The sequence below is a fragment of the Mustela nigripes genome, chromosome 5 (genome assembly GCF_022355385.1).
Source record: "Mustela nigripes isolate SB6536 chromosome 5, MUSNIG.SB6536, whole genome shotgun sequence".
Lineage (NCBI taxonomy): Eukaryota > Metazoa > Chordata > Mammalia > Carnivora > Mustelidae > Mustela > Mustela nigripes.
Window position 1 is genome coordinate 125,066,779 of NC_081561.1, and position 13,536 is coordinate 125,080,314.

The 13,536-nt window shown below is 39.9% G+C and overlaps 2 protein-coding genes across 5 annotated transcripts in view; one reads left to right on the plus strand and one right to left on the minus strand.

The window, feature by feature from the left end:
* RTN4IP1 (reticulon 4 interacting protein 1) overlaps nt 1-7,668 on the minus strand; it is a 43,884-nt gene extending 36,216 nt beyond the window's left edge. For 2 of the 3 annotated variants that reach the window (XM_059401135.1, XM_059401136.1), the window contains exons 1-2: nt 6,970-7,668; nt 375-526 (exon numbers count right to left, since the gene is read on the minus strand). In XM_059401135.1, coding sequence (XP_059257118.1) covers nt 375-526; nt 6,970-7,243 — 426 coding nt within the window. In that variant the 5' untranslated portion in view covers nt 7,244-7,668. The remainder of the gene's footprint in view (nt 1-374; nt 527-6,969) is intronic. The other variant, XM_059401137.1, reaches the window with a different exon arrangement.
* Nucleotides 7,669-7,747: 79 nt separating this feature from the next.
* The window catches only part of QRSL1 (glutaminyl-tRNA amidotransferase subunit QRSL1), a 39,143-nt gene continuing 33,354 nt past the window's right edge, over nt 7,748-13,536 (plus strand). For both annotated transcript variants that reach the window (XM_059401134.1, XM_059401133.1), the window contains exon 1: nt 7,748-7,891. In XM_059401134.1, the coding sequence (XP_059257117.1) occupies nt 7,868-7,891 (24 nt within the window). In that variant the 5' untranslated portion in view covers nt 7,748-7,867. The remainder of the gene's footprint in view (nt 7,892-13,536) is intronic.

A 13,536-nucleotide genomic window follows, 5' to 3' on the forward strand; every position in this document is an offset into this window, starting at 1 on the left:
ACTAGAACAGTGTTAGCTATCATTATGAGCTCAACTTTAATTTCTTGGTATAAAAGTTCAAAGTGACAAGTGACAGGTGATTATACCAAACTTTAGCTATTTTAAAACCATCTAACCCATAAGGTAGAAATTGTCGTTTAAAGACTTCAAGGGAAAAAAAAAAAATCCCAGTCCTACATATTTTAAAGTCTTGAAATTCTTAAACACTGGATTTTAAAAAGTTCAAGTATGGTCAAGCTCTTTTGGAATAGTTAGTGAAAATTGTAAAAACAGAACAAAGAAAATGAAGGTTCTAGCCTTAAAAGGTCAAGGATACATTTACTTCCAAAAGCAACAAAATGAAATCTGCATATTTGGAAAAGGAGTTAACTCACCTCATCTCCTGGCTTGAAGTACCTCACATCAAGTCCACATTCCATCACCACACCAGAGACATCCCGACCCAGAGTCAGGGGAAATTCTTCTCCTTTGGTTTTAATATGTAAAGGATCACGTTTTATATTTAAAGCCGTAGCCCCATAACCACCTGTGAAATACAATTTATCGGTTTCCTCCAAAACAATGAAATTATTTAAAAACCACTAGAGAGTTACATGCCAGATTCTATCCTCAAGATGTAGATTATAAAATAATCAACCTCACAATTTTTTTTATCATCACACTTGAACCCACAAAAACAAGGGATGTTGTTCTTTCCAAAGAAAATTACTTGGAAGGTTATAACCATTTTCAACTAAAGCTACCACTAATCAAAATGTTTTTGAAATTCCAATTCTGAAGTTGCCTTCAGACCTTTTGGTATTTCCTTATATAATTTTAGTCTTTGAAAATGGTTTCTTTTATTCATTCATGAACTTTTTTAAAAAATCCATTATTTGAATAATTGATTCTTTTTTTTTTTTAAGATTTTATTTATTTATTTGACAGAGTTCACAAGTAGGCAGAGAAGCAGGCAGAGAGAGAGAGGGCAGAAAGCAGGCTTCTTGCTGAGCAGAGAGCCCTATGTGGGTCTCTATCCCAGGACCCTGGGATCATGACCTGAGCCGAAGGCAGAGGCTTTAACTCACTGAGCCACCCAGGCGCCCTCATTCATGAACTTTTAAACAACAAAATTGTTTGGTGCCAAGTCTAGTGAAAAAGATAAATGATAAAGCTGTTTGAAGTCAACAAATAGTATCAAATACTATACCCATGCCTAACATCGGTCTAAGAAGAATGTTCCCCATATCTCCCAAAATGCTTCTAGAACATCTCTGAAATAAGTGCATATATTAGTGAGTGGGAGAAAAAAAACAAACCATTTGCTACCTCTATTCTGATATGTCAAGTTAACTGCTTTATTATACATATTTTTAAAAATATTTACATAAATAACAGTTAAGTAGACCTGAAGACAGTCTAATCATAACTTTTTTGTTTCAAATAAAAGTAGTTTATTACAAAGCTTCAACATATAAAAATGACTTTTCTAGGACACAAAATTATCTGCCATAGCCTCTTCCACTTGACATTTCTCTGAGACCATTTCTGCTAGGTGAGACACTCCAAGATAAGCACTCTTTCCACCTTTCTCATGTCATGTACCACAATTTATGTTCTGAAATCACTAAACCACTCCGTGAGTTTCCCCTTTCCCCCCCAACACACCCATAAAGGTAGCACTTTAGATCTTAAAGATAACGAAAAACCAGCAAAGGAAACGGAGGCCTGACCAGTGAAGAGCGGTCCCACAGGGCAAGGGAAGAAGGTCATTTCAAGAAGTCAAATGCTGGGGCTCCTGGGTTGGTCTGTTAAGCCTCCAACTCTTGGTTTCTACTCCCAGCCTATCTCAGAGTGGTGAGATGGAGCCCACCTTGGACTCTGCACTCAGCAGGAAGTCTGTGTGAAATTCTCTCTCCCTCTCCCTCTGCCCCTACCCCCTACACCTGCTCATGGACTGTCTCTAAAAATAAACAGATCTTAAGGAAAAAAAAAAAAGTCAAATGCTGACAGGTAGAACAGCTTTTCAGATGAGGTCAAAAGCTGCCGTATGTTTATTAAAAAAACCAAACCAAACATCTGTTCCAACAACACAGAGGTCTTTGGTGACCTTGTGAGCTGTTGCTGTGGCCTGGGGCGCTAGAAAGAGAACGGGAAAGAGAGAACTGGAGACCTGAGACCACTCAACTCTCTCAAGCAGTTTTTGCTATGACGGGAAGCACAGAAATGGAAATAGCAACTGGAGGGGCACAGGTAAGACGGGGAAAGGATTTCTGAGTGTCTCCCCCCGACTCAAGAGGGGAGAAATAACAGCAAGTCTGTGTGCTAATGGGAATGGTCCAGGAGAAAGGAAAGAATGATGATGCAGAAAAGAACTTCTCCAACAGTGCTCCTGAGCTGACGGAAGGGGATGGAATCAGGAACCCACACGGAGGGTTGGCCTTAGGTAGGAACAAGAAAGTTAATCCATATAGCGGGAGGGAAGGGGAGCGGATACAGGGGGAGAGGACAGGTGGGGGGATTGTTAGAAGTTGTTTTTCTAATAAAAAAAAAAAATCAAGACACATGGTAGAGAGTGTTTGAAAAGTTGGGATAGTCCCAGAAAATCTAAGCTGATGGCCATCATGCCAATATTACGTATTTGCCATCTGGCTAGTTAGGCGTGCACCTCCCCTTAGCGGGAAGGAAAACAACTTCACATGTAATACTCACCGAAGTCACATTTCACTTTTCCTGTTTTATATTCCTTTTCCATAACTAAAACACGATTACACAATCACTTGCTGAAATTCCTACGTGGTATGAGCAAAAAAGTGGGTATTTAGACATGGCAGAGTGGAGCTACAGAAAAGGCTTCAGTCCTTTCTGAGGTGCAGAGTCTGCAGGACAAGTTTACTCAAGTTTTCCCTGTTAATGGAGTAGCCCTGCCTTACTGGGACCAGCCAAACAAGCCCCAAATCCAGAAAGCAGCTGCTAGCAAGGACCTACTCAGGAACAGAAATAAATGGGGGCTCGTAGGAGCTTCATCCCTTCATTAGAGGTTGCCAGTTTTAACTGGCTCAGAGTTGGGATGATTTGGAAAATCCTAAGGTCATCAATTTCGGAGACTTTAATCCCATCTAAAGAAATCCAACATTGTCGGTAGGATGCTGTTGGCTATGTATTTTTCCTCTTTTAAGATTATTCATTTATTTAGCCATTTACATGATTTATGATTTTACGCCCAATAATAGTGGCTACCTCCAGAAAAACACCCTGGCTTCATAGCTCCTTACGTTTTTGTTAAGAGAAAGAACTGCTTCCTACAGTTTATAATCTTTTTTTCCCCCAAATCTTTTTATTTATTTATTTATTTATTTATTTGACACAGAGAGAAAGAGAGAGAGAGAGAAATCACAAGTAGGCAGACAGGCAGGCAAAGAGAGAGGAGGAAGCAGGCTCCCCGATGAGCAGAGAGCCCGATGCGGGGCTCAATTCCACGACTCTGGGATCATGACCTGAGCCAAAGACAGAGACTTAACCCACTGAGCCACCGAGGTGCCCCAGTTTATAATCTTCTACTCAGTATTTTATCTCTGCAAGCTACCATTTCAGGTATCTTCTGTAACAACAATCACACATCCTCCACAAAAAAGACTCATGAGCAGGAAATATGATAACTTACAAATAATAGAACTCGGTTAAGTTATAAAAAACTAAGATGTCTCAAGAACACCACATGAAAGTAAATGCATCACGATATTACATTGTTAAATAGCAGCCAAGAAAGTCGAGATCCAGGCATCCTACTGAAATGAAAACGTACACCAAACAAATTGTGCCTGTGCATTCAAAGAAATTAAAAGTTAACAGATCTCAAAGAAGACAAAATGTACAAATTACTCAAGGTGAAAACGCCACTAATTTTAGTTTGCAATCTTAAGTTAGAACAAAAATTTTAAAAGGACACAAAAATAAAGACTGAATGACAACTGCATTGTGAAGCACTGAAACGGGTAGTGGTTGGTAGACTGTGGGATCCACCTCCGAAGGATTTACAGTCAAAGGAGATGAAAAAATATACTGATCATTGGGTATAAACCTAATGCTTAAGACATAAGCTATAAAAACTAAATTATCTTCATACCTAATGTAAGTGAATAAAGTAAAACACTATACCCAACTAGTAGTAGCACGTCTTACTTCAGAGCAAAGAAAAAGAACATAAATATGGATTTCATGGGACAATAAGAGTAAAGTCATTTCAATTCATCCTTAATAGGGATGTCCTCTCTCTCTCAAATAATTAAATAAATCTCTTTTTTTTAAATGACAGAAAAAGTCCACATTAATGGGGAGTTGTCTAGCTATAAGCCCTTTAAGAATCCAAGTCTTTCCTCAAACTCCTTCCACAAAAAGCTGTGTATAATAGGTATTCCTCACACTGTCTAGACTGGCACAGTCCAACAGAAATATAATGCAAGCCACATATGTCATTTTAACTTTCCTAGTAGCCATTAAAGAAGAATAAAATTTATCTTAATATTTCATTTAATATATTCAAAATAGTATCAGGTCAATGTGTAATCAATATAAATTAATGAGATCTTTTACATTCTTTTTTTTAAAACTAAGTGTTTGAAATCCAGTGTGTATTTTATACTAACATCTCAATTCAAACTAGCCACATTTCAGTTGCTTGACACTCACCTGGGACTAGTGGCTACCATATTGGACAGCCCAGGTCTAGTCACAGTCACTAAGCTAAAAAGAGTAACATTAACAACTGAAGTCAAAAGATCTAAAGACCAAGGGAGTGCCTGGCTGGCTCAGGTGGTAGAGCATGCAACCCTTGATCACCAGGGTCATGAGTTCAAGCCCTGTGTTGGGTGTAGAGATTACTTAAAAATAAAATCTTAAAAAACAAACAGAACAACCTAAAGACCGAGATACTGGACCTAACCCAGCTGTTCTCCTAGTTTTTACATCCCCAATATCTTTCTGAGAAGCCTAAGAGGTTTTTTCTGTTTGTTTAAGATTTTATTTACCTGAGAGAGAGCAAGAGTCAGAGCCAGAGACCACAGAGGGAGAGGAAGAAGCAGACTCCCTGCTGAGCAAGGAGCCCGATTCGGGGGCCAATCCCAGGACCCTGAGATCATGTCCTGAGCCAAAGGCAGTTGCTTAAACAACTGAGCCACCCGGGCACCCTGATGTCCTTTCTTTTCAACAATCTGTACGAGGCTGGATTTTCTTCACTAACTTCAGATAATACATTGCAATAGATTGAACACAGAAGTTCATGGAAATCCATCTGTCTTATAAATCAGAGAGCAAAGAGATATGCAAAAGTATAAAACAATGATACTCTTCTCACTAAACTTTTTTGCTTATTTTGGAACATAGCTATTTTTCATAGTAAGCACTTTGAAGTAGGTCCTATGCTCTACCAACTACTACCTGTTTCAATGCTTCACCTATGTAGTTGCCTCTCATTTTTATGTCATTTTTTAAAAAGAAATTTATTTAATTATTTGAAAGAGAGAGAGAGAGGACATACACACTCAGAGAAGAGGGAAAGGAAGAGAGAGAATCCTTAAGCAGACTACCGGCTGAGCGCAGAACTCCATGTGGGGCCCTGTCCCAGGACTCTGAGATCATGACCTGAGCCGAAATCAAGAGTTGGTTGCCTAACTGGCTGAGCCACCCAGGAGCCCCTTCATATCATTTTATAATTCTATCTAATTTTGTAATGTTAATACCAAAGGAGTTTACTGTATTTTTAAATGAGTAAAAATTTTAAATTTGCTCTTCTAATTTCTAATAAGCCAAATATCGATAGATGTAACTCACACAAACAAAAGCCCATTGTAATTATTAAGAGGTTGAAGAGATCTCATGATCAAAAAATGAGAATTGACATCCTAATCATCATATAGCTCCTGGAAAATAGGAGGAAAAATGAGAAAATGCCAGTCTCAACACTTCTCCATAAATTTCACAAAATGATTCATTCTATCATTAATTCTAATTTTATAATTGCTTTATATAAACCAAGACATTTAATCACACATAGTTCACATACAGTAACTGTTAAAAGGCAATCGGATAAAAACTCTAAGTTACATGCAAGGTCTTCAAAACACAGACCTATGGTTAAACTGCATATGGCAGCTTATTTATTTTTTTTTATAACATGGGAGTTTAACTAACGAATCACTCCAAGAGATTTTTTAAAAATTTTTCAGAAGATATGGGTGAGGAATATTTTTGTCATTATTTTCCCCAAAGTTAAATTCACAAATAGTAATCAATCTTTTCAGCACTATACTAATTACATGGTGTAAAAATTTTTAAGGAATATAGTGCTCTCCAAGCTTTGTCAATATTCCCCAGCAGAAATTAAGAGCCACCCAGGTACCCCTTCATACCATTTTATAATTCTATCCTGATTTAGGGATGGTGACATTCCCATTTAAGATGAAGCACACAGGAAAGGGCATTTTAACTGTGTAAGGCAAAAATGCAACAGCAGGAATGAGGAAAGTACTATGCCCTATCATATCTGGCATCTGTCCTGCTTTGCCCAATGCAGCAATAAATAAAAATGTGAATAGTGGGAGAGCAATTATTCATAAAAAATGCAAATTCTGAACTGATGTGAAAACATAATCGTTAACCTCCAAAACCCGCAATGGCCCCCAGAATACCACCAAGTTCCCAGGAGAACATACAAAAAGTTAGCTGTGGAACCCAAATTAACTCAAATTCCGATTTATATTTTAAGGAAACATTTCCAAAGGTGTATTTGCTTATATTTCGCAAAAGACTAAAGTATACCATGAACACTGCAATTTCAAAAACCTGAGAAGGATTATCTGAGATACTGTCAAACACCTAAACTATAAAGTGCAGTCAGATAACAACTGATTTTTAAAAACTGATCCCTGATGAAACTCTGAATTAAAAAAGAAAAGAAAGAAAGGTAAGGAGAAATGTCTTTCGAAAACTTACTTCTCATATTAACATCTATAGGATTCACACTTGCAGCGTGAACTTTGATAATAACTTCATTTGGATAGTGTATGACCGGTATCATCATGTTCTGAGTAAATCGAAGCACTTCATTCTTCCCGTATTTATCTATCACCCAGGCGGGCATGACAGTACTCCTTGGAGAGGTAGTACTAATCTTTCTAACTGAAAGCTTTTGTACCGCGCGGCTTCTCCAGAAGCAAACCGCGTTACATGCATTTCTTCTAAGCACACAGGTTTTCAGAAATTCCATTGCAAACACCCGTTGAATTGCGTGCCCTAATTAAAATGCATTTAAGTGGGATAGAACTCTAACCCTTGAATTAGGTCAAATTCTGCCAAACACACTGGCCGATTTCAAAGTTGAGAATTCAAAAATGAAGTCAGCCTAACTAATGGAGCAAATGAAGGAAGAAGAATATAGAATTATTCTGCTCTTCCCATCCGAAAAGCCCCAATTAACGTTCCGGCCAATATTCTGTCCATTCTTCTTTCCTTACACCCTCTCCCCTTTGAAAAGCAAGAACAAAACCCCTAGAATCCAGCCCTGTCCGGGAAGCCCCCGGCAGAACAAGCGAACTCCGCTCGCGAACCAGACGCCACAGAATATCAGAACCTCCTTGACTCCCTCCGAGACCCTAGCCGGAGTCTCCTTACGACCCGCTCTCCTTCGCTCCAAGAGTTGCTTTGCGGCGCCAACCAATCGCGAGCAAAGATCATTTCCCCGAGCAACAATTCGACCAATCTAAGTACTTGGTGTTGAAAGGTGCAGGGACGATTCAAGATGGCTGCGCCCATGTAATCCCCGGCGCGGGTGTTGACCTCTTGCTACAATTTGTCACCTGGGCCTTGTGGCAGCAGGCTGGGCACGAGGACCATGCTGGGCCGGACCCTCCGAGAAGTGAGTGGAACTGGCTACTGAGAGCCCAGGGAGGTCAGAAAGATCCTCGGAGTCCGTGGACAAGGAGACCCGGGGTCTGACCTGCATCTTGGTCAGCCTCGCCGTCTCCTTTCCTGGAACTGGGTGGGGGCTTCAGATCTTTGGGGCGTTCAGCTGTCCTCCCTCTACCCATTCTGGAGTTAGGACTTCAGCAAGGGAGCCTGACGCAGAGCGGTGGAAGCGTACACAGGTTTCTATCAATTAGATGTTTGCTAAGGCTGCGGTCAGACCCCTGATGGATGGCCCCTCAGACTGGGCTCCGCCAGTCCACTTCAGTCTCCTTCTGTCCCCTGCATTCATCTGATGCAGTTCTCGCTAAGAAACTCAGCAAATCTGTACTTTGCAAAATACAGACGAGTAATTTTTAGTTTCTCCTGCCTTGATATATTCTCTAAACTTCAACTATACCAAAGATACCAAAGATTCCCTCACCTGTGCCTTCATAGCCTAGATATAATTTTTAAACTCTAGGCTAATATTTGTAAATGCCCTCTGGACATCTCTTCTAAATACCCCATAATCATCTCCACGGAATTTAACCAAAGTTGACTTCAGCATTGTAACAGGACCACTTTCTTATCTCTCAGTTTCCATCTTAACAAACAAAAACCTGATTTCTGAATTCTTAATATTCTCTATTTAGTAGCACAACCCTTATCCCAGTTGCCCTTACGTTCTTTCTCATCTGTCATATCCAGTAAATCATCAAACCCTGTTAATTCTGTTTTGAATTTGTGTCTGTAAATTTTCTTAACTTACTCTGCTGTTAAGGCTTCAGTTCATGTCTCCTTGCTTTCTGGCCCATATCTCTCAATCTGGAGAACTGTCTGCAGGCCCGCTGTTATAAGAATCGCGTCTGGCTCTCGTTAAAACCACAGCTGTGTCCCACTTTGGCAGCTCTGTGATTTGAGGACTGGAGTATATGGTTAACCAGAGTTCCAGGCAATTCTGCTAAGTAGAGGTTGAGGACCTACCCTGCCTTCCATCTTCCTATCTTATCTTCACCTGGGAAATCTTCAACACCCTAACCCTCTTTTGGTATCCTTTTAGAAAACTATAAATTATTATAACTTAAAATTGTCAGGCATTTAATAATAAATAGTATTTAGTTAATACTATTTAACAATACATTAGTATTTTACCATCATAATATGGCTTCTGGCTCTGCTACATATTTATGTACAGTAAAGTCCTCTACTAAAGAATCCAATTTGTTCTTTTAAAAAATTGTTTTAAAGTGAAATGCAACCTATAAAAATACAGTATGTCCTTTTTCTGCCCTTTCCCCCTTCAGCACTCCCTTTTTTGTGCCACCCCTTTCTGATGTTGTTGAGTGAGCTCCTGTGAGAAACAACTTTTGCCTCCAGGGGGAAAAAAAAAATCAGGAGAGCTGACCCAAGGTGCACAAAACATTATTTGGTAGACGTTTTCCCAGCCCAAAAAATATCTTCTCTCCTCTCTGTATTTTTCCCCCACGTCATTGTACCGTTGCTCATATTCTACCAATTAGAGGTTAATTAATTTAGTACACGTTTTCTTTTAAATATATAAAGACGTCTTGGAGGGTCAGTTCATTCCCATTGTTGTGAATTACAGTAGTTTAATAAAAATTTATCTCCATCACACTCTAGTTGATACAGTCAATTTGAAGAAGGGGAGAATTTGCTGGGGAGAAACTGTAGAGTTTTGAGGCAATGTTGGGGACCTACGTGAGCCTAGAGTAGCAGAGGAGGCTGGGAAGGAAGCACTAAAAGGAGGTAACATGCCAAATAGGAGGTAAAAGTCCTATTTCTTGAGTTTTATGCAGGTACATTCAGGATAGAGGAGGAGTCTCACCTTCACCTTCCTCTTTTATGGCATAACCCCAGTGTTTCCAGGAGCCAGACACCAGGCTAATATTAATCCTTAAGTTATTAATATATATTCAATAGGCTTGGTGGAGGTCTATCTAAGAACACTTAATTATTGTTCTATGGGAAAACAGATTCCAAATTTTAAACAACTCAGTTATTCATTCATTCAACTAACATTTAGTGAGCACCTCTGTGTTCCAGACACAGAATGAACATGAAGACAAACAGAAGTTCCTGTCCTCATGAAGCCTGCATTTTTGTGGGGAAACAGGCATTAAAGAAGTTTTTTTTAAGTAAATAATATAATCACAGGTAATGTAAGTACTGAAGATTGATTAAGCAGGCTACAGTGTGAGAACTAGAGCAGGGAGCCAGGAAAAGTTTTTCTGACAGTATGTTTAAGTGATCTAAAGGATATGAAGGGGAAGGCCTGGGAGAATAGTATTCCAGGCAGAGGGAACAGTAAGTGCAAAGAGTCTGAAGCAAGAGCAAGCTTGACCTATTCAGGAATGGCAAGAAGGCCAGCACACCCAGAGAAAGGAGAATGAAGAGAAGAGTGGAAGATGAGTTCAGAAAGATGAACCGGAGCAGATCATGGAAAACTTGAGGCCGTGCTGAGGAGTGTGGATTTATTCTAAGTGTAATGGGAAGCCTCTGGAAAGTTCTGAGTATGGGGATATGATCTGATTTAAAATTTAAAAAGTTCCTCCAGTTATTCCTAAAAATGTGGTCTATAGGAAAGCAAGTGAGGAAGCAGGAAGGTAAGTTAGAAGGCAAGAGATGATGGTAGCAGAGATGGGATGGCCCTAGAGGTGATGTGAAATTGGATTGTTTTTTTAAGTTAGGGCTTGCTGATGAGGGAAAAAGAAGAATGAAGGAGGATGGTTAGATTTTTGGCCTGGGCAGTTGGAAAAATGGTAACATCAAGATGGGGAAAAGGTTTTTGTCCCCCCACTTTTTTCTTTTAATTAAGATATAATTGACATAGAACATTATATTAGTTGCAGCTGTACAACATAATGTTTTGGTATTTGTATACACTGCAAAATGATCACAATAAGTCTAGCTTTTCCCTGTCACCATATAAAGTTTACATAATGTACGGAACAGTATTATTGACTCTGGTCACCATATTGTACATTATATCCCCATGACATTTCTCTTATGACTGGAAGTCTGTGCCTCTCGTACCTTCTCCCATTTTGTGCATCCATCAATCTGTTCTCAGCATCTATGAGTTTTGTTTTTTAGATTCCACAAATAAGTGAAATCATAAAGTATTTGTCTTTTTCTGACTTGTTCCACTTAGCATTATACTCTCAAGATCCATCATGTTGTCACAAATGGCAAGATTTCATTCTTTTTATGGCTAATATTCCACTATTATATACCACATCTCCCTTAGCCATTCCGTCCATCAATGAACATAAGAGTGCAGTATCTTTTCGAATTAGTGTTTGCATTTCAACTGAAAACACAGACAGAATTGGAATTGCTGGATCATGTGATAGTTCTATTTTTAGTTTTTTGAGGACCCCCATACAGGAGAGGCTCTTAGGAAGCATATTTGGAAAGAGAAGAGTTAATCAAGACTTCTGTTCTGGGCATGTTAATTTGGAGACGCCTACTAGCTATCCAAGCGAAGATGTCAGTTAAGCAGGTGGATATCTAGGAATTTGGAGATCAGAAAAGCAGTGAGATATGAAGATATAAATTGGCCAGAGTATAGACTATAATAAAAGTATGTGGCCAGATAAGAACAGCCAGGGAATTGAGTACAAAAACAGAAGAAGACCTAAAACTTTCCAACATTTAGAGGTCAGCAAGAGGAAGCAGAGCCAGCAAAAGAGAGGTGAAGGAATGATCAGTAAGGCAAGAGGGAAACCAGGTCTTGGTGTCGTGAAACACAAGTGAAAAGCTTCCAGAGGAGAGTGCTCTCTGAAGTTGAATGCTGCAGAGAAGTACTTGTAAGGCGAGGACTGAGCAATGACTGCTGGATTTAGGAATGTGGGGTTGCTAGTCATCCTGATGCAATTTCTTGAAACATTGGAGACAAAAGCGAGAATGGAGTGTGTGCACGGGTACCTGTCAGCTGGATACTCAGGCCTCAAGGGCTCTCCTATACCTTCAGCATTTATCAAGACAATTCTTTTTAAAAGATGGTTCTTTAAAAAAAAAGGGGGGGGGGGTGAAGGAAAAGTTTGCCTGAAATGAGGTCAAGAACTGAGAGGCCAGGTGTCTACATTACGTGAAGTCTGAAACCAACCAGAAGAACAACTTCTGATGCTCTCTGTAAACTCAATAGTTTGGAAACAGGAACAGTCCTTGGTTGAATCATAGCAACTTGGCTACTTTCTAGCTTTGTGACCTCATGCAGGAACTTGAGTTTTTATCTATAAAAAGAAAATAATAATACCAACCCCTCCTAGTGGATATAAAGATTAAATGAAATGTAAAGCATCGGTGGGTGGGGGGGATGGTTGAACTAGATGATGGGGATTAAGGAGGGCACTTGCTCTGATGAGCACCAGGTATTGTATGGAATTGTTCAGACACTATATTGTACACTTGAAACTAACAGAACACGATGCTAAATATATTGGAATTAAAATAAAATTTTAAAAATCTTAAAAAAAAAAAAAAAAAGAAAGAAATATATGGGGCACCTGGGTGCCTCAGTGGGTTAAAGCCTCTGCCTTCAGCTCAGGGCATGATCCCAGGGTCCTGGGATGGAGCCCCACATAGAGCTCTTTGCTCAGCGGGGAGTGTGCTTCTCCGCCACCCCACCCCCACCCTGCCTGCCTCTCTGCCTACTTGTGATCTCTTATCTGTCAAATAAAATCTTAAAAAAAAAAGAAAGAAAGAAATATAAAGCACCTAGGATAGTCTAGGATCATAATTAAGTGCCTTTATTGACATTAATTTTGTTATAGGGACAAATGGACTAAATTATATGTATTTACACTTATCTTTTCCCCTAGTTTCTAAGAAGAGTGGCTCCTGAGGAAGATTTCTTATTTTTTCTAAGAAGCTGTATTATTTTTCCCTTGGTGCCTAACAAATTAATATAAACTTTTTGGCCTAAGATAATCCTATTCTCATCTTACAGTTTTGTGGGTCAGGCGTCCAGAAATGGCATAGCTGGGTTCTCTGCTCACAGGAGTCTCACAAGGCTGAAGTCAAGGGGTCAGCCAAGTCTGTGGTTTCATCTGAAGCTCAGGGTCCCCTTTCAGTCTCATCAGTTGCTGGCAGAGTCTGTTTCTTTGCAGTGGTAGGACTGAGGTCCCCATTTTTTTCTTGGCTGTGTGGGTGGTGGAGCAAATGAGCTGAATGGATAGCAGCTGTGGGATAGCTCAAATGGGTTTTGGAGGTCATAGAGATACTGTTTATGACGCAGTCTGAGCTGAGTTGGTAACTGGGGCAAGGTGAAGGAAAAGTTTGCCCAAAATGACATCAAGAACTGAGAGGCCAGGTGTCAGTGTACATTACCTGAAGTCTGAAATCAACCAGAATAACAGCAGGAGCCACTGTAAAGATCAAAGAGAGCTAAGTGGGAAAATCCTCAATGAATGAAAAGGAGTACTGGGAGAAGGTGGATTCACACCCCAGGGAGAGTGATCTAAGCTCCTCCAAGGCCTGTCCTTCAGCTGAGCTGGCGTTTCTGAATGAAGGGGGGAAGAGGAAGGCACTGCGGAGTGAGGAGGATGCACATGCTCCCTTCCCCCACTCAACTCTGCTCCTTGGTGCCTGGAA